Genomic DNA, 25,222 nt, shown 5'->3' on the forward strand with positions numbered 1-25,222 from the left:
TTTGGTTTTACCCTGAAGATCGAGTCACACTGCAGCGATTAAGAAATTGATAACGAGCACGGCGAAAGGACAGTTTCATTCTATTGGTTGAATGAGCATGTGCGTAGTCTGCGTGGAGCAATTCAACCAATAGAATGTGTTCTCTTTGAGTTGTGATCGTTATCAGTTTTGTTATCGCTTCAGTGTGACTTGGCCTTTACTCGGATGTGTAGACAAAAATTATTTTTGAGACACTGTTTTACTCACTGTTTTAAACTACAGCACCTCAGCATGAAATATTTTAAGGGAAGCTTTCTACCACCATTATCTTCAAACCGAGTAAGTTTAATATAAATTTGTGGACATTGTGTTATGTGTTAAAAAGTATCTGAACCCTTGAAGTGAGGTACAGTGTACAAGTGTAAAGTATTAATATTAATACTATGGGGGGGGGGCCTACGTACTAAACATTTCATATTGATGAATTGTCAGTTTCACGGTGAAATACTGTGATGAAAGGTCAATATGAAAAAACAACACGACTCTGTACCGATACAAACCCATGCCTTATTAGTTAACCATCATGAACAACCTGTCCTAGTTTGAACGAATGGAAGGATATTTAATTTCGGTCCACAGGAAATGCAATTCACAGGGGAAAGGCTACTTTAGCATGGGCAACTAATTCGGTAAATCAAAGATCCTTTCACTGAAAAGACTAGTACACACCCCCCCATCCTCAATGTACATGTTTTTACACTACAGCAGACATGAAGAACATTACAATAAACTTTATATATAAGGTGTTCATGTAGGTAAAAAATACTTCTACAACCATGGTACATACATTGTACATTTGCATACGTACATGTACTGGACACTGTAGGCCTACAACAATGTACATCTACATGCTTAATGTACATGTAGCAATGTGGCCTTCATAGGGACTTCCCCCAATCCCCATGCTGACACTGATTTTGTAAATCCTGGGGTGCGTTCCACTCGCGCAAACGACTCGCAACTGTTCACGCAAACGTTTTTAATCTTTGGAACGATTGGTGCGCATTACGCGATGTCAATATGGCGACGCCCTGAAAGGAAGATGGCACGCACCGTACGTAGTAATTTTTTTAGTTTTTGCTGTATGTAATCCTCTTTTCTACATCATTTCTTCAACTAATGAACTTTGTTACTTTAAATCTTCATTATAAATCACCGAAAATACAATGTAATTATGTTTGTGACAAAGAAATAATACTGTATGCTTTCCGCCATTTTAAAAACCACTCGCCAACACCTCAGAAGTATGTTTGCCTAAAGTTGCCAATGTTCGCCAACAGTGGCAGCACACAACTCGTTCCACTTGAAATTGTTGGCGAACGTGCGCAACTGTTGGCAACGTTTGCGCGAGTGGAACGCACCCCTAGTTTGATGAGTTGGTATAACCATGGAGGTAGTAAGTACATGTACCTCCAAGGGTTAACCTTTACAGTTCATTCAAACTTCACAGACATTTCTTAGCAGAACATCATTGTGTACCTTTTCCATTGGTTTTCCATTGTCCCTTTTCTTTAATCTTTTTTAAAAACATTGTGGGGCTTAACCCCACTATATGAAAAGAATCCTTGAAACAAGTTCAGCCCCTAGCTAAAAATAACACCGCACAATGTAGTTTTGCATTATAGCCTACAGTGTAGCCCATTATTCATAAAAGAAGGCAAGTTTTAAAATCTCTGTGTTGAGACACTTGAGTACGTGATTGAGGAAGAATCTCATTTTTTTCAAACAGTTTCACTGAATATTGTTGACTAATAAGTAGCTGGATTTCCAAAAAATTATCTACAAGCGTTTAAAAAAAAACAAGGTCACTTGTTAGCTTGTTACATTTTTCCACTCTTTCCCACCAACAAAATAAAAACACAAATAATGATGATGTACATATACGGGTGTATGTATCATAAAGGTAAAGTATACCTTTGGTTTATGCATGGTTTATGGAACCATCTAAATCTCATGCAATAAAACTAACCTGTGAAAAATTCATTGCTAAAGGTGGTAGCGTTTTAGAGATAAAAATATGGAGCGATTATGTCCACACTGGAAGAAACTTGAATATACAATCCGAGTAGAAATGTATTCCTCTTCCTAAAGCCACATTCCTTTGAAGGGAATTGTTTCTCAAAATGTTATACACTATGAACAGCTGAGCAAGTACAAGTACATATGTTTTTATGGTCATTCATTTTTGCAATACATGTAGTTACCAAGCTACAGTAGGTATACCCTCCCCTTTTAATTGAAAAAATAAGACAGATGCATCAAGAAAATTGAACTAAGACAGATGCATCAAGAAAATTGAACTATCTCACAAAACCCTAAAAAAGAAAAAAACATGCTGCCCGACAGACTAGCGTCCATCGACTTAAATCCATCCATCTAGGCACGATGAATCAATGCCCTAAGGGGACCTTTCCCTCAGTGTGTGTGTAACCTTACGTAACCCAACGTAACCCTGCGTACATATAGGATGATGCCGCAGTCATCTTCTCCACAAATAAGATTTGTGTACAGTATTTGGTCTGCTTGGATGCAGACCTGATGGTGCAGAATGATGCAATAACAGCGCAAAGCAGCAGCTGCCCAAGTTGTGAGTAGACACAAAATCTGGCGCAAATGCCCGGAAAAAAACATTTCGTACTTCGAGGGAAAGAACCCAATAGAAAACGGTGATTGATTTACTTCCAAACAACTGCTTCGCGTTTTGATATGATAACAGCCCAATTCAATTTTATGTTTGTAAATTATGGAAGGGTAACATCTATAAAAAAAGCTCTTCAATGAACATAACCTGTGGAACTTTAAATGGATTATTGGTGTGCTGGTATAGGTTTTGTTTCAAAAGATGTTTGCATCGGGGATAAAGATTATTATTTGTGTTTTAACCTATTGTACATCAACATCTGAGAGATGTTAATGCCAGTATTACTTCTCGGATTCAAATTTGATGGGGGGAAAACAGACAAATAATTTACTCAAAATGCATTTTTTACTACCGAATACTTGTAACTAAGAAGTATAATTTTATTTGTCATTAATTTTAAGAGTGACTACCAAACCTATACTTTCCCTTTCATTGAGGAACATATATATACAAATTACTAAGGACGCAGTACAGAGATATACATTCAGACACTAAAGTGAAACCAAAACACTGTATTTTGCCCTTGTATGTAATCCATGATCCCTTATGAAAACAAAATTAATAATAAAGAAATAACAATGGGAAATAATTCATAATGCTGACCTTGAACAGACACTTTTAGGACAAAATTCTGATTTCCTTTTTTGTTTTATTCATAATTTCTTAAACAGCCTTATTAATGGGAAGGGGCTTTCTTAATGTTGGCTGAATTGGTAAAACACACACGCTAGCTATGTGCCAATGGAAACTAAATTTCTGTACTGGTATTATAAGTTATCACACAAGCGCGAGTGGAATCCGAAAAAATATAGCGCTTCTGCATCCCACATCCAACAAGGCCGAAGGCCGAGTTGGATATAGGACGCAGCGCGCGCGTGATAACAAATTTATCTTCCAGTCTCACTTGCAAGGCGCAAAATTTAAATTTTTAGAGCGTTATTTCACGCGCACAAAGTTTAGAATGTAATTTTTGCACTGTCCGTATACCGAGCGTGACAAAATGACATTTCACAACACGCACTGTGTTATAAAAACAGAGGAAGCAGGATATAAAACAGAGGTCGTAGCATATATGTTTTTATCCCCCTAGTAGTTCGAGCTTCTGATTGGTAGATTAGCGCGTACTGGAAGATAAATGTTTATGATGCAATCTAATTCTAAGGCCAAGTCACACTGCAGCAACAACGAAAACGATCACGACGCAAAGAGAACGCATTATATTGGTTAAAATGTTCTACGCAGAATATGCCCACGCTCTTTCAACCAATCAGGCGCGTGCATTGTTAACATTCTCATTGTCGTTCTCTTTATCGAGGCCTGTGATTTAATCTTACATAGTGTGTAGATATACAATCATGAAAATTTGATTTCACAATGTGGTCGCAATTTTGAGATATATTGCTGAAAATCCGGACTGAATATGTCCATGCAGGAAGAATAGCCTAATCCCTAGGAATACACATAATCTTAGAAACAATACCAGAAATGTTTCTATATTTATATTCAAATATTGGGATCTTCAAAACGGAATGTTTCTCAAAATTTATTAAATACTATCCAAAGCTGCTACACTTTTTACCACATTTAAGTTTTAATTGATGTCGATTTTCAGGTTTTCCTATTGTATAAAGACCCTGAATACAAGAATGTTTTTATTCGCGTATATATTTTGTATTTTGGCTATTGGCTCAATTGGCAATGGATCTGTTACACATTTCTTGGCAATTACTAATGCAGTTGAGTTTTTGACTTGGAAGACTAAATAAAAAACTGTAAACAAACATTCGTTTGTTGTGCTTGTCGGTATGCTATAATCTATATCACAATATTTTTTTGAAATCAAAACATTCTTCATATTTATTTTGTACTTGGGAAGAGAAAGGCATTGAGGAAGAGGAAAAACATTTTTTGGGGTCTCAACATTTTTTTATTTGCTTGGAAAACTCAGAACTTTTTAGTTTTTATTTAATTGCAGTTTGATCGGTATGCAAAATATATTTATTTTTTATGAGGAAATAAAAAAATAAGAAAAACAAATAATAAAATAATCATGTAAATTAATCCAACTTTGTACCTTTGTCAAAAAATAATAACAAACAAATTTGTAAAAAATGTATAATTTTTAGTTAGCTAGGGTCATAGATTGATAAAAAAATACTTGGAAATTAAAAAACATAAAACCTACTACTGCTTTAGAGTATGGTTCATATTGACCATTGCTCCACATCAAGCAAGAAAATCACTTTCAGTTTGATTTTCACAGACAAATCAAACAAAAAGACACGTGGTTTGGTTGCTTTTCTTTTTCAAACGTGGTCGTTGACAAGTACACAAAACATCTAGAAATTCACTGTGTGTACATAATATACATGCAGCTTGCAGGCTCAAATGTGTAATGTAGACAACAAGTGTACGCGCATTGGTGCAATGTAAAGTGCACTTAATTACACTGTACCGCTTGTTAACACTCGGCAGCTCTGTGTTCATACTCACTGTCGCGTTTCTGTTGGATCCCGCCCATAGTTATTGGGTTTTGTAGCTGACAAGTATGGTGACAAGTATTTATCCTCCTCCACTGACTTGCATTTTGGTATCTCCGGCAGGGGTAGGTCCGGGGGTTTGAGCATCCGCTGTCGAGGGGGCACGACGGGTGGTGAACGGTGCAACGTCGCTCGTCCGCTAAGACCACTGACATGATTCACAAGTTGACGCGATCTGCCATCACCGCTACCGGCACGCCAACCGAGACTTACCTCAAGTGTAATTTCAGTGTTCCACGCGGACATGTTAAATGTAGGCCTCTCTCCTGAAGCCAGTGACTTGTAACAACTCTTCTAATTATTAACATCCTTTAAGGCAACTGAAACAGTCAGTCATCTGCAGAACGTCCCATGCCGACAAAAAGAACTAGCCCGTTCGAGTGTACAAAATCAGGTTAGACCGCATCAGCAAACTTCCTCACATTATTGTACTATGATCCCAATTGTGGGACTGGTATTTTAGAACTGTCCGACAAACTTCCGAGAAACGTTCCAGATGAAAACCCGACAAGATATCGCGATAAAAACCGCAGTGAGAAGATACACTTCCTGTATTTGTCATACAGAGGAGGATCAACCTTTAGTGTGCCCGCCAGCGCGCTGCCCGCCAAGAATAAACCCCTAAAATGGGAGTGCCCTGTGTCTGCGAAAAGACCCTCGGGGAGGGAGTGTGCATAATTACATTTTGGGCAGCCAGGAAAAGGGTCTCGGGATTTCAGAACTGATTACGTCCTAGTGGCTAACACCTGAAACATATCTGCTCTGATCAACTGTTAATTGGAAATTTTTCCTGTTTGGATTTTCGGCAGTTGATAGCAGGATGATGAAAATTAGATGGAGCAGGTTGTTTCATTACAACAACACTAGGGGCAAGGGGGCGTTAACAACACCATCTCCGTGGCGTGATCATCATTATAAGAAACCAGACACATGTACTGTACAAATTGAAAAAAGGGAAATATAAACCACCTTCTTAATGCAACTCAATGAACATCATTATAACAATAATCCTACCATTCATACACAAAAGGTTATAAAAATTATAATAATTCTACCAAAAGATCATTAAGTTGAAACATAACAACAAGTCTGGAAAAATAAGTCTGATTATTTGAATTCAGTAAGTGAAATGACATTGAAGGATTGGATTTGAAAGGCTGCATTGAAACCTTCCATAATGGCAGAAGAAGACAACCTAGGCCAAATTTCATTGCTCTGCTTACCGTAAGCAAAGAATTTGCACTTACGGAAGCAGGGAATATCGCGCTTACGTGAGGCGTACAATGTGTTTCAAGGGTAAGCCGGGAATGTTGCTTGTGCGCGTGCGTTCTCCACGTTACTGGCCATTGTTCGCTTACACGGCTAGTGCAGATGTTCGGTGCTCGCACCTAAGCGAAGAATGGTGATCGTAAGCACATAATTCGTAGTTGGCAGAGCCATGAAATTGGGTCATAGATCTTGTTGAGGGTTTTGTGAGAATCCTGGTATCTGAAATTCAACTCAAATTAATAGACTTCAACATCTTCAGAATTGGGCTGCCAAACTTATATTTTGTGCTTCTAAACATGATCATGCAACTCCTTTTCTCAAAAAGCTACATTGGCTCCTGGTGAAAGAGCGCATTCAATTCAAAATATTGGTGCATGTGTATAAATACTTAAATGGACTTGCACCATCATATCTTTCATCTTGTTTTTCTTTTCACATTCAAATCAGGGCTGGGCTTCGCTCAGCATCAGACAAAATTCGTCTTGCTGAAAATAAACTAAGCAGAAAATCTCTTCAATCCACTGCATATAAATCATTTTCCTTAGCCACTCCAGGACTGTGGAACCATCTTCCCATCACAATACGCACCTCAATTTCACTGCCTATTTTCAAGAAAGCACTTAAAAAACATCTTTTTCCTTAGTGTCTGTTTATTGCTTTATTGTTCATTAGTTGTATTATCTGCATTGCTATTGTTCGTCTAAAGCGATGTGGTCTAAATGAAATGGCGCTATATAAAAACCCATTGTATTGTATTGTGTATATTATTGTATTGTATTGAGCTAAAGCGGATCTGGTATGGGTGATAAGTTCAGTGAGGGGTGCTTTCATTCATATGGGAAGCCAGAGGAGATGATGAAGGAAGGGTGAGATGTGGTCAGATTTGTTTGTTTGCAATTTTTGTTTGTTTGCAATGTTATGGAGTCATTGGATGTTCCTTTGATGTCTCTTTGCTGGACAATCCAGACAATCCAGAGTTTTTATATGTGTACTTTAATTACATCAGTGATGTATTATGCATGTTTTGGGTGTTTAAATTACCGGTAATAATATATGGAAAAATTGCGGTAACACCATGTAATGAATATCTCTCAATGAGTTGGGGTGGTTCTGAATTTCTGAAAAGAACCGTTGGTTTCAAGTTAATGTTTCGATCAGTATGCTCTGAGCATCTTCTGGAGAAAGCGTCAATATTCTTCAACAAGGTCACATACTGCATAACTCTTACGAATTCCCTGCCCGGTGAATGTTTCACTCCATCCTACAATCTACATTTAGACTGTTTTAAAGGCAGTGGACACTATTGGTAATTACTCAAAATAATTATTGGCATAAAAACTTACTTGGTAATGAGTCATGGGGAGAGGTTGATAGTATAAAACATTGTGAGAAACGGCTCCCTCCGAAGTGACGTAGTTTTCGAGAAAGAAATAATTTTCCACAAGGTTGATTTCGAGACCTCAGGTTTAGAATTTGAGGTCTCGAAATCAAGCATCTGAAAGCACACAACTTCGTGTGACAAGGGTGTTTTTTTTTTCATTCATATCTCGCAGCTTCGACGACCAATTGAGCTCAAATTTTCACAGGTTTGTAATTTTTATGCATATGTTGAGATACACCAAGTGAGAAGACTGGTCTTTGACACTTACCAATATTGTGTCCACTGTCTTTAAGAGGAATATCAATTCCTACATGTACCTTCAGCTCCTCCCCCAAGTTATTTTCTTCTTGGAGCCCCTTACCACAGAGTTGCCTTAGCTTTGTTTGGGGCCAACTTGCAGAATTGTTTCATGTTTGGGGCAAACTTGCATTATTTTATACAATTTGTAAGGTAGGCCTACATGTATATGTGTTTACAATCTAGCAGCTACTGCCTCAAACAGGCCGTATAATGTAATGTTAGGCAGTTTTTTCATGGTAGGCATCAAAGAAATTCCTACTGGCACACTTCAAAGGGCACCAAGGCAATGAAAAGTGAATGGGGACAACTCTCTCTATTGCCTCCATGAAGTATTGAAGTATTTAGGTATAAAGTAGACATTGATAGCTCTTCTCAAGTTCATTTTGCAAACACACACAATCATGAGCTGTTGTTCTAATTCATGAACGTACACAAAAGAATGCAGCGGATTCATTTCCTATTGACACAAGCTCTGTGTGAAAGGGTAATGAAGCCAAAAAGAGTAAGCCATGATGAAAAGGCGCATACTATTCATCCAGTACCGGTTCAAATAGCTGGAACCAAATACTGTCATCAAACACAGATGGTGAAATACCTGTAGCTCATATTTGCTTCATTCAGATCGAGATACTGGCCGATGTTGGAATACCAGACAGGGCACAGGGAGCAACTGAAAAATACCATGTCGCTCCCAGAAGTAAAGTAGTGGTGAAATTTCACTTACTAAACCGCCTTGCCTTGTTTTAAAACAAACAAATGTCACAGGAGAGTCGATAATGAGTGTACAATAATTAAATAAGGAACTTTCTAAAATGTAATTTTTTTTTATTTTCAAAAGGGAATTAAAAACATTTTTCACTGAGTTAGAGTCAGCGAGTAAGGGTACGATGTTTTGTTTTTGTATTTTCATTAATTGTAAGGAAATCTCTGTGTATTTTTAAAACGGGAAACAAACACTTTTTGCACTGACATAGATTCAATACATGCTGGAAACACTATACAATTGTTGCACGCTGTGACTGGGTCCATGGGTTTTGCACCCGAGGGGGAAAATGGCACCAATCAAACTTTACAGTTTGTTACCGAGGTATAACCAATTGGTACAAGTTAATGACTTTTACACATTCGTAATAAATTGATTTGTCTGTTGAAATAGAGTCTGTTTGGTACATGACAGTGCCCCAAAAGTTGTTGGTATAGCAGCTCAAAGATCAGAAAGTTTGGAGGGTTGCATGCACTTATCCTAATGCCTTGGTACAATTAATCATTAACCATTAATATGAAGGCCAACTCATGGAACCAATGTTGACAATACCCACCAGACTGCATACTGGACTCCTACTGTTTACCAAGTAATCCAACCAACAATACTTTGTGGACTCAATACTCAACGCTGTCTTATGCATGCACTTCAAATATTGTTAAAAAAGACAGAAGAATTGCTGATAATGTTTTGCTTAGTTTATCAACCACTACTGCATTGCAGCCAGGAAACAACCAGATGTGATTTCATGCAACTTACTGCATGCACAAAGCTTTCATTTTTTTTCTTTTTTAACACCAACTTCCTTGTTGGACCATGGACGCTGGAGGAAAAGACCTCGCCATACATGTAGTTCAACTACATTAAGGTGACCAGACTGCTAAGCTTTTTATTTTATACTTAAATATTTGTTTACCTGCTACCTCAAAGACTGTGGACAAACCTGATATTTATCAGGGAACAATTTCATCCAGCAATTTTGGATAGCAAAGTATTCAGACGGAACAGATTTTGTGCGCAGTGAATGCTATTATTGAGTAACAAATAGTGATTTCTGACTAGCAACTGATACATTTTGCATAGCATTTTGCTCTGCTATACAAGGGAAATCATTCACTGTTTATTACTATTTATTACAATTTAAATAAAATTTAAATAATTGACCAGTTAAAAAAAACAGAGAGGCATATTTCACCTTTTAAACCTTCTGCCAGCATAAAGGGCATCGACAGCTTAAAAGCGCCAAGCAAGAAAGCAGACCCTTACCTGTTAGACAAAGTCTTTCCCCTCACTACCCTTACAGACATTCTATTATTGTGCTGTACTGGCCGGAGCGGGTTCTCAATCCATAGTGTCCCCTGTTCCTCCATTATGCCGACCAACTCAAGAAGAATCTAAAATCTACTCAAAGCGACCCTACTAAAGATTGCACCCTCTGATAATGAAACACAGTATTTCTGAAAGCGAAACTTGCGACTTGTATTTCAATTCTGTTTGGAACTTACTACTTTGCATTTTACACACTTCACATTTTCACAACCTCTCTCTTTCTGTAAATACCACAGGTCCTTCAAAACATGAACCACATTCCATTAGTTCTTTGATCGGATAAACGGCAATTTCTAACACAAAAAGTATAATAACGGTATTGCTGTGGACCGAAACACAAGACTTTTTCCTCTACAAATAATTGTTAATTTTGAGAGAGGGTGATAATAATGTTAAGTGCACTTGAAGTACAGGAACTTTGTGGCTACACAAACAATTTGCAGATCACAATCTGTCTTACTTCGTTTCATACTACAGGCATACGTGACTTTTTCACTTATTTATGCAATTCCCATTATTTTAAGATGTACAAAATAATATTATCACTCGTACATGCTATTTACATGTAATCGAAAAACCTTAAATTATCTTGTAATTTGCATTCAAAGTACATTTATACATTGTCCGTACATCATACAGAAGTAGTAATGAGTAGACAAGTACACTTGTACTGTCATACCTTACACTGTCAGTTTGATTCATTAACAACAATTGTATGAATCATCCATACATAATCAAAGAATATTACTCAATGGCAAAGAGATCATACAATAGTTTTGAATGCCCAAGGCATCTGCAGCAATAAACGTACTGTAGCATGTACGATGAACTGAGTACTGAATAAAGTGACGTAAAGTGACGTACATGCAGCTTAATGTATGAACAACTGAGTCTATATTTAAGGCCTTGGCTGGGTTCAGTACTCAGCAGTGGCCAGATGACGAAAGTGGTTTATAAATAAAAAAAAACAGCTCTTATATAGCGCATATCCCCAAAAATTCTCATTGCGCTTTACACACAAACAAAAAGCAAATAATTATAATACACTAGAATAAATAAGTTTGGAGGTTGCGTTTGAAAGCAGAAACTGTTGGAGAGGACCTTAGAGTAAGTGGTAATGTGTTCCAGAGAGTTGGCCCGAAAACACTGAACGATCCATCGCCTATCCGCCTGCTACTCTTTGGAATGGAAAGACGAGTAACGTCCCGGCTCGTTTACTTATTCGTTCATGTCATGCAGCCAAGAGTTCTCAGAAAAGCACACTTTTAAAGGCAGTGGACACTATTGGTAATTGTCAAAGACTAGCCTTAGCAGTTGGTGTATCTCAACATGCATAAAATAACAAACCTGTGAAAATTTTAGCTCAATCGGTCATCGAACTTGCGCGATAATAATGAAAGAAAAAAACACCCTTGTCACACGAAGTTTAGATGGTTGATTTCGAGACCTCAAGTTCTAAATCTGAGGTCTCGAGATCAAATTTGTGGAAAATTACTTCTTTCTCGAAAACTATGGCACTCCAGAGGGTGCCGTTCCTCACAATGTGTTATACCATCAACCTCTCCCCATTACTCTTCACCAAGTAAGGTTTTATGATAATAATTATTAGCACTATACTAAGAGCCCCATGAAGAGAGAAGACAAGGACGAAACTCTGCCTTATAGATGTGGGAGGACAACCCCAGAGAATTACTCCAAGGAAAACCCACGCAACAGGTTCGGACTGAAAACCCAAATCCACATAAGGCCTCAAAAGGATTCGAACCAGAATCTTAAAGTTGGAAGGCAAGAAAAGAAATCACCACACTAGCCCCAAACAGCCCCATGTGTATGCCTTGAACTGGCTAGACAGATCTTGATGGTTGCTATTAATTGGTGACCTTACTAACTCAGACAAAGAAATTTGCAGCTTCATTTATGAATGAAGACAGATTCAATCAGGCAGGTAGGCCTACTGAAAACCCAAATCCACAAGTACAAAAGCCTCAGCAGGATTTGAACCAGGGTCTTAAAGTTGGAAAACAAGAAAAGAAATCACTACACCAACGCCTGACCGCCTCATGTGTATGCTTTGAACTGGCTAGACTGGTCTTGATGGTTGCTATTGATGGGTGACCTTTTGGTAACCAACTCAACATAGGAGTTTGTAGCTTCATTTATGAATGAAGACTGGGGAGACAGGTGCTAAGTAAACAATCGACTCATCCCAAAATGTGGCAGATCTATTTTGGTCAAGTTGGCTTTGTCAAACAGCGAGGCTGAGGGGATTAATACACAGCTTTAAGTTGCCAAGTACCGTGTAAATTAGGCCTATAAGCTAACGTTTAATATGTAGAATATCCTTTTACATTTTTCCTCAGCACAGAGATTCTCTCGATTAAAAGTGTAGTGTAAAAAGGGGCTAAGCATTTGCAGATTGCAGTTTATCAAGCTGACTATCCTTGGTTTGCTTTTCTATTGCAGTTTCTTAATAACAACAATAATAATAATGTAAGTTTGTATTGTGCCAGTATCTCTATCTCATCTGCAAAGTTAATATTACTGGTTTGTTACACACTACCTAAATTGAGCTTAATCACTTTGTCATTTAAATGGACCATGCAAATGTTCAGCAAGTTGTTATTGTTGTTTTTGTTAAACGATAAATTTTGAATGCAAAACATAGAACTAATGATCCAACAATAAATTTTATATTCACAGTAGCAACCTGGCTGATTACAGTGTGTTGGAAAAACCAGCATTTAAAAAGCATTTCGCCTTCCAACAAGGAAGTACATGTTGCACGCTACCAACCAGTTACAATTAACAGGAGTTGCGCAGGGAGAGGGGAACAAATGTTTTGAGAAGAGAAAAAAATCCCAACCCAATTCCAATTGGTGTAAGTAGGAAATGCAATATATCCTGTTGTATATTTTGGGGTGTGTGTTTACACCGAATGCTCATCCTGTCCTTTCACCCCACATCCGGGTGAGCAGGATCCGTACATTGTGCTAAAGCCTAGATCTTTTCATTTAAAGACACTGGACACTATTGGTAAATGTCATAGACCAGTCTTCTCACTTGGTGACATATCTTAGCAATATGCATAAAATATCAAATCTGTGAAAATTTGAGCTCATTGGTTGTCGAAGTTGCGAGGTAATATTGAAAGAAAAAAACACCCTTGTCACACGAAAATGTGTGCTTTCAGATGCTTGACTTCCGAGACCTCAAAATCTAATCTTCGAAAATTACTTCTTTCTCAGAAACTACGTTTCTTCACAGGGAGCCGTTTCTCACAATGTTTAAAACTATCAACAGCTCCCCATTACTTGTTACCACGTAAGGTTTTATGCTAATAATTATTTTGAGTAATTACCAACAGTGTCCATTGCCTTTAAAGGCAAAGTATACCTTTGGTCTTTGGAAATGATCAATTTATTCAGATTCTTTTTATTATGCAGATAAATAAAAAATAATACAATATACTTTAGAAAAACTTTAATTTCAAAAGGTGGTAGCGTTTTTGAGATATCACCGACAATCTGAAGCAGTTACTGTCCAGGCAGAAATAATCTGTAATTGGAAATGTTTCTCAGATTGAAAGGTTGTTGAATCCCTCTCTCTAAAACCACATTCCTTTGAAAGTAGATATTTCTAAAAAGGTTATACATTATCAACAGCTGCAGTGCTTTTTGCTGATTAAGTTTTGTTTACTGAACTATTGTAATTTTAGAGAAAGAGGTCATTTTTCACAAATTTTTTTTCTTCTGAGAACTTAGACCTTTCTTCAGGCATGAAGCCTTTCTCAGGCTCCTGAAAGCACACTAAGTCTATACAACACTTGAGGGTGTTTTTTCTTTTCTTATTTTCTTGCAACTTTCTTGCTCACCAATTGAGCCAAATTTTTCACAGGTTTGTTATATTATGCGTAAATGTTGTGAAACACCTAATGAGGATACTTGTCTTTCCCTGCCTTTAAAAGACCACAGGTATCAAGGGGTTCCAAGGCTCCACATAGCTGAAGCCTTGACAAACTGTTTCCTAGGCATGACCTAGACCTGTCTTTTATGTTTTATTTTATATTCTTATTTCATTGAACAACACGGATCATCACAACAAGTATTGAAAACAGATTTAATTGATGACTTCTGTCAATTTTGATCAAATTGTTTAAAAATCTGGTTATAATTGTGATAGTCAACCCATGAAATTATTACAAGTCAGTAACAAAATGCCTGCTAGCATTCAAGTTTTAACGATTTTGCTGCTTTTATGCCAAAGAAATAAACCAAACAACACATTCAACTCTTTATAATAAAGCTTGAATTTGTACAGATGCAGCATACAACTAGTTGACACTGACCCCTGACATTCCTGCTGTGCATGATGACACAACTAAGCTTTAGGATACTTTAGAGATTTGAATAATGTTTGGTGCTCTGTATACCTGCTACAAATTACAATGACTTACTTATTAATTTTGGTTCCTGTGACTAGAAACAGTCACAGTTGCATGCAGGCCTAGTATACAGGCATGCACAATTTGAAATTGAAAGAAAAAAGGGCAACAGCCAAACACACAAATGTGTACCGTGTTGTCCAGTTTTTCTATGTGGCTACAAGTAAAAAATAAAAAAAAGTCAGCTGATCAATGCTTGAGATAATGAATGCCCATCATCATACTATTAGATAAAACAATTCTAAATGGCTCACTGGTACCATGGCTGTTCCTATAGTAGGATGCTATGTATACAAAAGCTTGACCAAAGTGATGGACTAAGCACTACTGCCTTTACTTTACTCTGGGGGTCCAATTTATATATGTGACCAATACCAGTCCTTGATATTGTATTAAAACCTGGTTCATACTTCCTGCGAAATCACAGCTTCATTTTCGCTGTGAATGTTCCACAAGAGTCGAGCACAGCTCTACACATCCGAATTGTTTTGTGAATTTGCGACATCAAAATTTGCATCCCATTCGCATTCGTAGGAAGTAAAACGGGCCTAACAGTCATTATCTATCTAACTAAAAAATAACTTTAAGTTTTATTGCAGACTGTCGGTTGATACAGAGTACAGGTTCAAGATAGAGTCCTCTTCAACCAATATGGCCGCAATGCAAATTAATGGATTATCCATCCCTTAAACGTAGCTGTTAATTCAGTAAAGGGTAAAAAAAAGAGAAAAAATGTTCTTGTTGTCCCATAATCAGAATTACTTTTGGAAAAAAATACCTTGATACCAAGCTTAAAACACTTGAAACGAAGTCAATAATTCAAAATGAAAGTGCAATAGGAAGTGCAGTACAAAGTAATACGTGTGACCTTTTGTTTTTTAAACTGTCACGTTCTCTTTATGGTTTAACAAGATAGCTAGGATCTGGAACTGGGGTGATCCGTTGTAGTAATTTGAAAAACACGTGACCAATCTGCCCAACCTGATAAAAACAGGGCATTAAAAAGTCAAAAAGAACCACCAAAAACCTCTGTGACTGTGTATTGTTGAATGCCGTTGAAACGTCCTTTTTCCTAAACGACGTGGAATCCAAACAATTCTGAATTTCATTGTTTACATGAGATGAAATTCATTACAACTGTACACAGGCACGATACTTCGAGAATGGTGCCCTTGCCCTTTCAAAAACAAAGCATACAAGAACCAGTACAGGCCTGTGTACTGTGCTTGACACTATGTGAGGATGGTGAGGGATTCCTGCCTGGTGACTTGTATTGTAATATCTGGACATCATGCCCACTGCCCCTACAGCATGTATAGTACAGGATAGCGACACTGGATAATGTACTGACTGTTATGCAATTTCAGAGGCATGTTATCTGGCTAAATTATTAAAGCAAATAGTTATATCTCCTTGTGACTGTCCTGTTAATGAATTAGTAGAGGATTTGAAGAATTGAATGTGATCCCAGCAGCCATTTGGGATGCTTAAAGGAACACGTTGCCTTGGATCGGTCGAGTTGGTCTTTGAAAAGCGTTCTGTAACCGTTTGTTGTAAAATGTATATGGTTGGAAAGATATTGTAAAAGTAGAATACAATAATCTACACAAATGTGCCTCATATTGCGTGGTTTTCTTTTTACGCTGTCGACTAACACGGTCGGCCATTTATGGGAGTCAAAATTTTGACTCCCATAAATAGCTGACCGTGATAGTTCCCGACGTAAAAGGAAAACTGCGCAATTTCAAGTGATACTTGTGTAGATCATTATATTCTACTTTTAAAACATCTTTCTAACCATATGCAATTCATAACAAACGGTTTCAAACGGTTTTAATTGACCAACTCGTCCGATCCAAGGCAACGTGTTCCTTTAAGTGGGGCAGCAGAAAATCATATTGTACAATACATCTTTTTTTAAATAAATCATAGGTTTTTTGCCTCAACAATATTACCAATCGTCAATTTTGATGGTAATACAGTGTATTGCAATGCATTATATCAGGATTACAACACTCCGCTCTGTTACTCTGTTAGAGTTTGTGGTGTTGTTTCAAATCAACCAGTAATCACCTTAAATGCATTGGGAACAAAAGAAAAACAATTTCCTTGGTAAAGGGCAACCTTTGAGACAACCTTTTTAAATTTCCAATTCTACTGCTGGAGCATTTCAGTGGCACCATTTACTAAACTACAAGGGCAGGTTAGGGCACACCAATATTAATTGCTTGATTTCTTTAAAACTATTAAATTATGTTTTCTGGAAGGCATCCAGAAAACATAACATAAGCAATTAATATTCGTGAAGGTGACATATTTTAAGGTTAATTGGCAAGTTGTTACTTTTTGGGGTAATTTTCCTGCACTTTAATGCATTGGCTAAATATGTGAATAATCTGACAGTCACTTGTCTGATGGGCCACCGAGTGAGAACGAGTTTACAAGGGAATCAAGGGCAAGGGAGATTTTTTGTATTGAGGGTAATTCAATGAGTTGTATTGGAACATTCCAAGGGGCACGAAGGCAATGGCTCAGGGATAAAAAGGCACTTGCCTCATGCAGAGGTCTGACATCTATTCAAATAACAAGTGATTATGTACAGACTTGTACATTTGTTCATAGCAAATCCTACCAGGTAACTTTGTACATTACTATATAAGAAGATAATTGGACTGGGCAGTGCCTACATATTCACAACTACGAAACTCTATAAAAGTGTTTGTCAGTTTCCTATCAAGTTTGCTCTTCTTAATAGTAATACATACCTTCAATAAAAAAAATGCAAAATAAACATGACTGAGAAAATCAGCTAAATTATAAATAGTATTCATGACAAAGATCCAAGTATTAAACAAAATAAGCTTCTATTTTTAACATTAGTCAGTACAGAGAGAATATTTGTGATGTTAATAAGCTTGATGAACCTAAAGCATTACCATTACATTATTTAGACTAACAAATAACAATAAGGAAACAATAAAATATGATTTAATTGAAAACACAAAGCATGAACGATGTTGTATGGGGGATGGTTGATTTTTGAATTGATGATTAAGATCTTTCATGTTCATACACTTGACATTGACAACTTGTCATGCATGTTGAACAGTTTTAACATCTTAGGTATTATACATTCATTTCAACAATAAAATAAAACAACAAATTACAAATGTATGCATAAAACATGTACAAAAGTAAAACAACAATAATTTATTTTTGATTGTTTACTTTTCTAAAATCTTACCTCATTTTGGGGTTTTCTTTTGTTCTTGTGAAGACAGACAAATCAACAAAGATTAGGCCTGTGCCAGCACAGTTTATTGTATTTTGTTAGGCCGGTAGCCGTGACCGCAAATTCAAAATGTACACCACCCAATCCACACAGACGTCTCTCCACACACACTAGCGCCTAGCGGTAGTCCGACGGGGGAACACAACACACAAAACACGGCTGGCTTGCGGTTGGCTGCATGCACGCAGTTCACGGTCACACACACCACAAGAATGGCAAATCGGAAGACAAAAATAAATGTCTGTTAAATTAAAGTCAAACTGATCCAATAAACTGCATTTGGTTCCAAGTTAGGAACAGACCAATTTCGATTTGAATGAGAGTGTAAATATTAAAAGGTGAAAATCAAATTAAACCTTCAATAGTCTTGACGTGAGCAGTTTCTTAACAAGCCGGACGCCCATCACCACAAATCGCCATTTTGTGTGGGCGATGCTATTTCTTCCAGGGGGGGTTTCGCTATTAATTTCGTGTCGATGACAATTTAATGCTTTTTAATACATAAGATAACCCAACTAATCAATATTCAATAACATATTGAACAAATTTAAATCGGTCAGAATGATATATTAATCATACAAAATTTACAAGAGTATTTAAATTACCATAAATATTATTTGTGTGCTTTGCTTTTGTTTCAAATCAAAGTGAACTGTCCCACCTTCACACGCTGACGCTGTTAAAATAGCGCCCTCTCGCAGCCACAAAATTAAAAATGGTACCCAGACGTAAGTATGTATTGATGGTTTGTAACTATCAAAACTCCCGACTAATTTGTAAAAAGCACTTTCGACGAACAACCCGTGGCAGCTGTTATGTTCCGGTATTTGTCTGCTCTTTCTTCGCTAGAAACTCTTTATTTTTAAGTGCTATCCTAGTTTCAAGTAGTTGCACACCTCACTTATTGATCCATAGTCACAATGACTTACATAAATTCATGGGAAGAATTTGCAAAAGCTGCAGAAAAGTTGTATCTTACCGATCCGTCGAAGGTTTGTCATTTGTTTTTAATCAAATTTTGTAAATTTTATGGTTTTTAACTTTGTGGTTTGTGGTCAGGATCGAATGGGTGTCACTAAACAAGCCGACAACTGGCGACAACAAGTTAAAAATAAACATAAATAAACATTTAATTTATGTGGAAGAGTCATATATATCACTTTCAAAATGCTGAACAAGTTTTACCTGCTGTAGTGTAAAGTGTCTTTAGTAAGTAACAAAATTATTGTATACTAAAAAAAGTAAACGGAATTTTTTTACCCCAAATTATATACAGAAATTAGTAAAAAATACAAAGTAAGTGTTTGTATTGTCACCTCTTTGTTTGATTTTGACAGCAAAACAACCATTGTATTAAGTATTGAGTAGAGAATTGAGTTTTATAACGACTCGGCTAATAAAAAGTCCTCACAAGCATTCTGAATGCAGTAGTACCATGGAGGTACAGAGACAATTCAACGGTTCGGCCATCTCAACGAACCGTCTGTTCACACATCAGACAGCTCGACAGATGGCCAAGACAGGTTGTCGGATGGTCGTTGTATTCGTGTTCGTGTGACCATCAAGTTGTCTCATTTGTCAAGTTGGCCGAACCTACAAGTTGTTTGTCGGAAAAGTTGTCTGAACTCCACACAGTGTGTTTTGAAAGTTTTTTGGTGTGTAATACAAAGAAAACTGATGTTTTTGCCGGTTAAAGGCACTGTACACTATTGTTGGCATTAAACTGTACTTGGTAACCAGCAATAGAGAGCTGATTATAGTTTAAAGTTAAATGTTAAAAGACTTTAAAAAATTGTTTTAAAAATTGTGTTTTTTCCTTCTTGCAACCTCGATGACCCATTGTGTCAAAATTTTCACAGATTTATTATTTTGTGCATGTTTGGATACACCAAGTGAGACTACTGGTCTTTGACAACAACCAAAGGTATTCAGTGAACTTAAAGACCGGAAAATGTTGATCTATCAATGACCATTTTGAAAAGGTATAGCGTTACCGAGGCGCAAAATGTTTGACTCCTTTAATAAGCCCCCCAGAGAGTTTTGCTAGTTTCTAGAAGTATGTCCTAGGGATGCTTTTCAACAGTACACTGAACTTGCCGGATAGACCAAATTAAAGGCAAAGTATACAGTTGTAGATTCAATAAAACCAAACTGTAAAAGTTTCATTTCAAAAGGGTTTTGAGATAATGCTGAGAATCTGGAGTGGTTATGTCCACGCGGTAAGAGTAATCCGAAATGTTTCTGCATAATCTACTTGCATGCTCAATCAACAGCTGCTGTGATTCTTACCAAGTACAATTTTGAGTCATTAATTTTGTAGTACTACCAAAGGTATTTCCTCCATTTAAATCAACATTGAATGTACAGAAAGAAAGAGCAAAAATTTATTATCAGCAATAATAACAATAATAATAAGGACAATTTATTGCCCAATATCCACATAAAATGGTGCTCAAAGTGCTTGAAAAGAAGAAGACAAAACAAAGCAACAGAGGGAAGAGGGAACAAAGGAAAATGTGTCAACAGTGCTACTATCTCGAATGAAACGTGTCCCCCCAGTAGCTGCGCATTATGTCATTTTGTGGATTGTTTCTAACACATAATTTCTTTCCTCTTTATTTTAGGCCAGGATCGTGATGAGGTACAGACATTGTGATGGCAAATTGGCAATAAAAGTCACAGATGACATAGTGGTAAGATTGAGGCTGGTGATTTTGTCACACTTTAAGAACAAAGCTTACATGTGAACTACTCCTATTGTAGCCAATGTGATCAACATGGTAGCACATTGGCTACAACATGTGTAGTTCACAATTGAGCAGCAGTAACAACTGTAAAAGACCCCTTAATAATAAAAACAATAATAATAATAACAAACAGCATTGATAAGGCGCATTATGAATCAAAGATTCCTCAATGCGGCTAACAAAAAAAAGATTCAACAATGCAAACAAAAGTAGATACAAAACCCCTTGCACCAATGTCGCACTTGAATGCTCTTACAGTTTGACCATGTTGTGGCGTCAATTTGTACAGACAACTAATTGTTGTATACATGTGTATGACGGCAACTTTGCCTAAAATGTGCACTACCCTGCATAACACTTGGGGACATTGACTTCCAAAATTAAGGTCACAAGTTTTCATGACTCTGGCTCAAAACTACACTCCAGTGATCAGAAACACGTGAGCTTGAGTCCAATGCGCTTGACTGCTTAGCCACAACATGACGTGTCAGACAATATAGTTGTATAATAAGATATTGACAAAATTGGTAAAGGCAAACATAAGCCTATATAGTTGTTAGAGTGCCAGCCAATTCTAGAGGTTGCTGGTTTAAATCCCGCTCTAGAAAATTTGGTCGTTGTTCAAACCCAAACTATTAAGATATAAAGTTATGCCCTTATGGCAAGGAAACACTCATTGGATATACATGTCCACACAAAATTGTCGGTGAGAGATGCAACCTAGGTCTGCTCAGATAAAAGTAGGACTACCGGTAATAGGAGGGTTACAAAAAGTTTCTAACTCTTGTTGAATTCATTATCCGATATTGTTCCCATGTACATTTCTCAACTAATTAGAAACCAGGGTTACGCAAGGTAAATTTTGTGTTCATATTCTCATAGTCATCACAAAATCCGGAGAAGGAGCATTTACGATTGCAGGTCTTAGGATTTGGAATTTCATACTCCCATTCAACCAAAAATTCTAGCTCCATGGCCAAGTTTAAAGGTTTGCTAAAAAACATCGTTTTTTAATATGTAATATTTGTCCGGATTGGTCTGCACTTCCAATTCAAAGAAATCCCAGCTTTAGCTGGACTCTCTCTCTCTACTACTACTATTGCTGCAGGCTGGGCCTAGCAGTGGTTTTCTACTTGATTCCTGATTCCTTTCCCATTGTTGTTTTTTTCTATGTCATTCTCAGTGCTGTGCATCGCTTGGGAAAGGCGCTTTATAAATGTTGTTATTATTACTTACTATTATAACCTTGTTTGTTGAAGCCAATATACACTTTCGGAACAGAACAAAATAAAAGTTCACAGATTTACAAATAACTTACAGGGTTTACAGAAGGTAATGGTAAAAGCAGTAAAAGACTTCTCTTGAAGTATTATTCCATGAAATGCTTTACTTTTTGAGAAAACATTAAAACAAGAATTACGAATTTATAGTAAACACATGTCATGAATTGGCGAAACGTGCAGAAACAAGGTTGGGTTTTCCCGTTATTTTCTCCCGACTCCCATGACCAATTGAGCCTAAATTTTCACTGGTTTGTTATTTTATATGTAAGTTATGATACACGAAGTAAAGGCCTTTGGACAATACTGTTTTACCGAAAGTGTCCAATGGCTTTAAACAAACTTTTTATTCTTTGAATACCACTTTTTGTCTTCTACAGTGCCTACAGTACAGAACAGAACATGCACAGGATGTCAAGAGAATAGAAAAACTCAACAGCAAACTCATGAGACTCATGGTCTCCAAGTGAAAAGGACATTGTGAAACTGATACTGAGACTGTTTGCTGTTTAATTAAGCAGCAGCTTACCTATGGGAGTTGTGTTTTACCCACTGGGGAAAGAACAGCACCATGAAACCTTTACTGGCAATTGCAAAGGACATCTCTTCTGATCACCTGGAAAATATAACTGCACCAGAATCTACTGAGAGTTTTAATTTTGGATTGTATACAGTAGCGGGGTCTGCGGAGGAGACAATGATGTCTATTATAACAAGATGTGTTCATCCAATGTGAAGACTATATCTAGCAGATCATGTTTTGCAGCTTCTCTCTGGAAAAAGAAGAGCTGAGAAGTCTTTAAGTTACTACTTCATAAAGAAATTTAAAATCACAGTAATGTTCCTTTGCTAGTTTTTTTTTCAAGGACAGTCACAACTTTGGTGTTAATGATTCAAATTCCTTTGTCTGTATTCATGTTACAACTCTCACCCCAAGTAAGGTTCTTAATTTAGTAATATTATCAATATGGTTGATTGAAGTGGTGATCAATGTTGAACCTCCTTTTATAACTTTTACCTTCTTTTTGTTTCCATTAAAACAAATATAATCTTAAGTTTACATCTTCAATTTGTATCTATTTTATTTTATTGCGCTCTGAACTTCTAATTGTGTTTCGTTTAAGTGTTCAGAAAGTCTCAAAGGTTAAGTAAGATAAGTCTTTTCATGACATGAGTACCGTTTCTTAAAAAGACCAGCTTGGACAAATCGGCAACAAGTGATCTTTGCAATCAATGAGGATAATGAGTTCACATGAGAATAAACAGATTGTAGTTCTCTGCTGCTTTTCAGAAATATTTGCAGAAAGCATAATTTGTTCATCACCAATGTTAACGTCATTTGTGGGAGGTTAGTTCTTAATACCCACTTTGTTGCAGCGTGGAGGTATAACAAAGCAACCTCCCACAGATGACATCAAAGTATTGTCATGACGCATGCCGTCAACAGCAGAAGTTTAGCTTGTGTTCCAAAATCTTGATGTTTGGGCCTTGCTTTTTATTTAAAAAATAAAATTACAATTTAATTTGTTGAATTGTTTTAATTGTTTAACACATGAACACTTTGAAATAAAATTCCCTTTAATAATTTCTTCTCTCAAGTAGCTGTTTAAAGTTCTGACAGCAGCATGAAATATTTCGTTATTTAAATTTTAATTAAAAGACATTTTTTTCCATTCCAACAGATAATCAAAATAACAATAACAAAGAGCAGTCATGAGGAGAATTGGAAATGGGAGCATAACTAGAAAATTCAATGATGCTTGGTCCAATAGAAATAAAACAGAAACTCTGACAAATGTGTCAAAATTCACTAACACATATACATGTCTAAGCTTGGTCTGGCATGCCAATGCGGTTAAAGGCAGTGGACACTATTGTTAATTACTCAAATTAATTATTAGCATGTTGCTAATGGAGCTGTTGATAGTATAAAATACTGTGAGAAACGGCTTCCTCTGAAGTAACATGGTTTTCGAAAAGAAATTTTCCACAAATTTTATTTTGAGGCTATAGAATAAGATTTTGTTCTTTTATTATTTTCTCGCAACTGCGACGACCAACTAAGCTCAAATTGTCCCAGGTTTGTTATTTTATGCACCAAGTGAGAAGACGGACTGCCAGTCTTCTATGACAATTACCAAGAGTGTCCAGAGTCTCAAAGATTTTAAATATTTATTATCATAAAAAAACATGAAATTTCTCTTCCCTGTGTATAAGGAGACTACATATATGCACAAGATAGGCATAGCAACAATATACTTGTACAAAAATGCCAAAATACAGAACTTACAGAAATACATGAGAAATACAGAGCTACATGGTGGAGTGATTGTCTGACCATAGAGAAAGGACCACATACTGGTATTTTGAGTCAAAGTGAAGTTATTAGTACAGAGGACTATTTAATGATCTAAATGTGACGGTGGGCTTGGTGTCAAATAAATTATTTGTTGTAGTAACTCTGGACAAGTTGAGGTATCAATTCAGAATAAAGAATAAATGAAAATTAACCAAAGTGTTGTACATTTTGTTCATCTCTTATTAAAAAGTCTTATTTAATAATATATTCACTGCAGTGTTTGTCAGAAGGGGGTGTGTTTGTTTCATTTTACAAGCTCTTGTGATTGAGTAGAATAATGTTAATGCTGAACTATTATGTCACATACATGTACATGTATTCAAGCTGTGACTGGTGATCTGTCCATTTCTGGTGAGCACAAAATTTGTCATCAAAATTGAAATAAAATGTCCAGGATGTAGGCCTATTATAGACTAGAAGACTGAACAAAATTTGCTACAGGGGTAAATGTTTAATTTGACATTTTCATGAATTTTCTTTTTGCCCGTCTTTTAAATGTATTATTCAGGCATGCAACTGAAACTTCACCAAAAAAGAGGAAATTACAAATTTCAATGATTTTTGTATAATTTTGAATGGTTTAACAAAAGAGGAAATCAGCTGATCCAAGGAAAAGTTGTATGCCTGATTATTTTTTTATTAATAATACTTTTATTAAAAACTACTCGATGAAAAATATTCTCGTTTGACAAAATTACAAGCGCATTGTTCCCGGGAAAAGGTTTGAAATATTTCCAGCCGCTAGCCCGTTTAGTGTGCAAGGTAAAGGGCGCCACCTGCGACGTATGCGGTGTAACCTTTTTGCCGTTTAAGGAAGAAGTTCCGTTCGTATGACGTCATT

General features: G+C 36.7%; 2 protein-coding genes across 5 annotated transcripts in view; one reads left to right on the top strand and one right to left on the bottom strand.

Annotated features, from left to right (window-relative positions):
* The window catches only part of LOC117300602 (vasodilator-stimulated phosphoprotein-like), a 71,504-nt gene extending 53,399 nt beyond the window's left edge, over positions 1 to 18,105 (bottom strand). Inside the window, exon 1 of one of the 4 annotated variants that reach the window (XM_033784297.1) lies at positions 17,948 to 18,105. In XM_033784297.1, coding sequence (XP_033640188.1) covers positions 17,948 to 17,952 — 5 coding nt within the window. In that variant the 5' untranslated portion in view covers positions 17,953 to 18,105. Of the gene's footprint in view, positions 1 to 5,173; positions 5,598 to 10,199; positions 10,351 to 17,947 lie in introns of those variants that run through there. The other 3 variants (XM_033784282.1, XM_033784266.1, XM_033784273.1) reach the window with 3 other exon arrangements.
* A 681-nt stretch (positions 18,106 to 18,786) lies between these two features.
* LOC117301051 (signal recognition particle 9 kDa protein-like) lies at positions 18,787 to 23,322 on the top strand. Its single transcript, XM_033784937.1, has 3 exons — positions 18,787 to 18,987; positions 20,620 to 20,688; positions 22,403 to 23,322. Exons 1-3 carry the CDS (start codon positions 18,916 to 18,918, stop codon positions 22,490 to 22,492), a joined length of 231 nt encoding a protein of 76 aa, XP_033640828.1. The 5' UTR covers positions 18,787 to 18,915; the 3' UTR covers positions 22,493 to 23,322.
* Positions 23,323 to 25,222: the final 1,900 nt, after the last annotated feature.

This window comes from Asterias rubens, chromosome 1 (genome assembly GCF_902459465.1).
Source record: "Asterias rubens chromosome 1, eAstRub1.3, whole genome shotgun sequence".
NCBI classification, from domain to species: Eukaryota; Metazoa; Echinodermata; class Asteroidea; order Forcipulatida; family Asteriidae; genus Asterias; species Asterias rubens.

Bases quoted from the DNA above. Each gene is read 5' to 3' on its own strand.
- LOC117301051 (XM_033784937.1), top strand. From the start codon at position 18,916: ATGACTTACATAAATTCATGGGAAGAATTTGCAAAAGCTGCAGAAAAG. The intron at 18,988-20,619 runs GTTTGTCATTTG...TCTTTATTTTAG, and splicing joins ATCTTACCGATCCGTCGAAG to GCCAGGATCGTGATGAGGTA. The intron at 20,689-22,402 runs GTAAGATTGAGG...TGTCTTCTACAG, and splicing joins AAGTCACAGATGACATAGTG to TGCCTACAGTACAGAACAGA.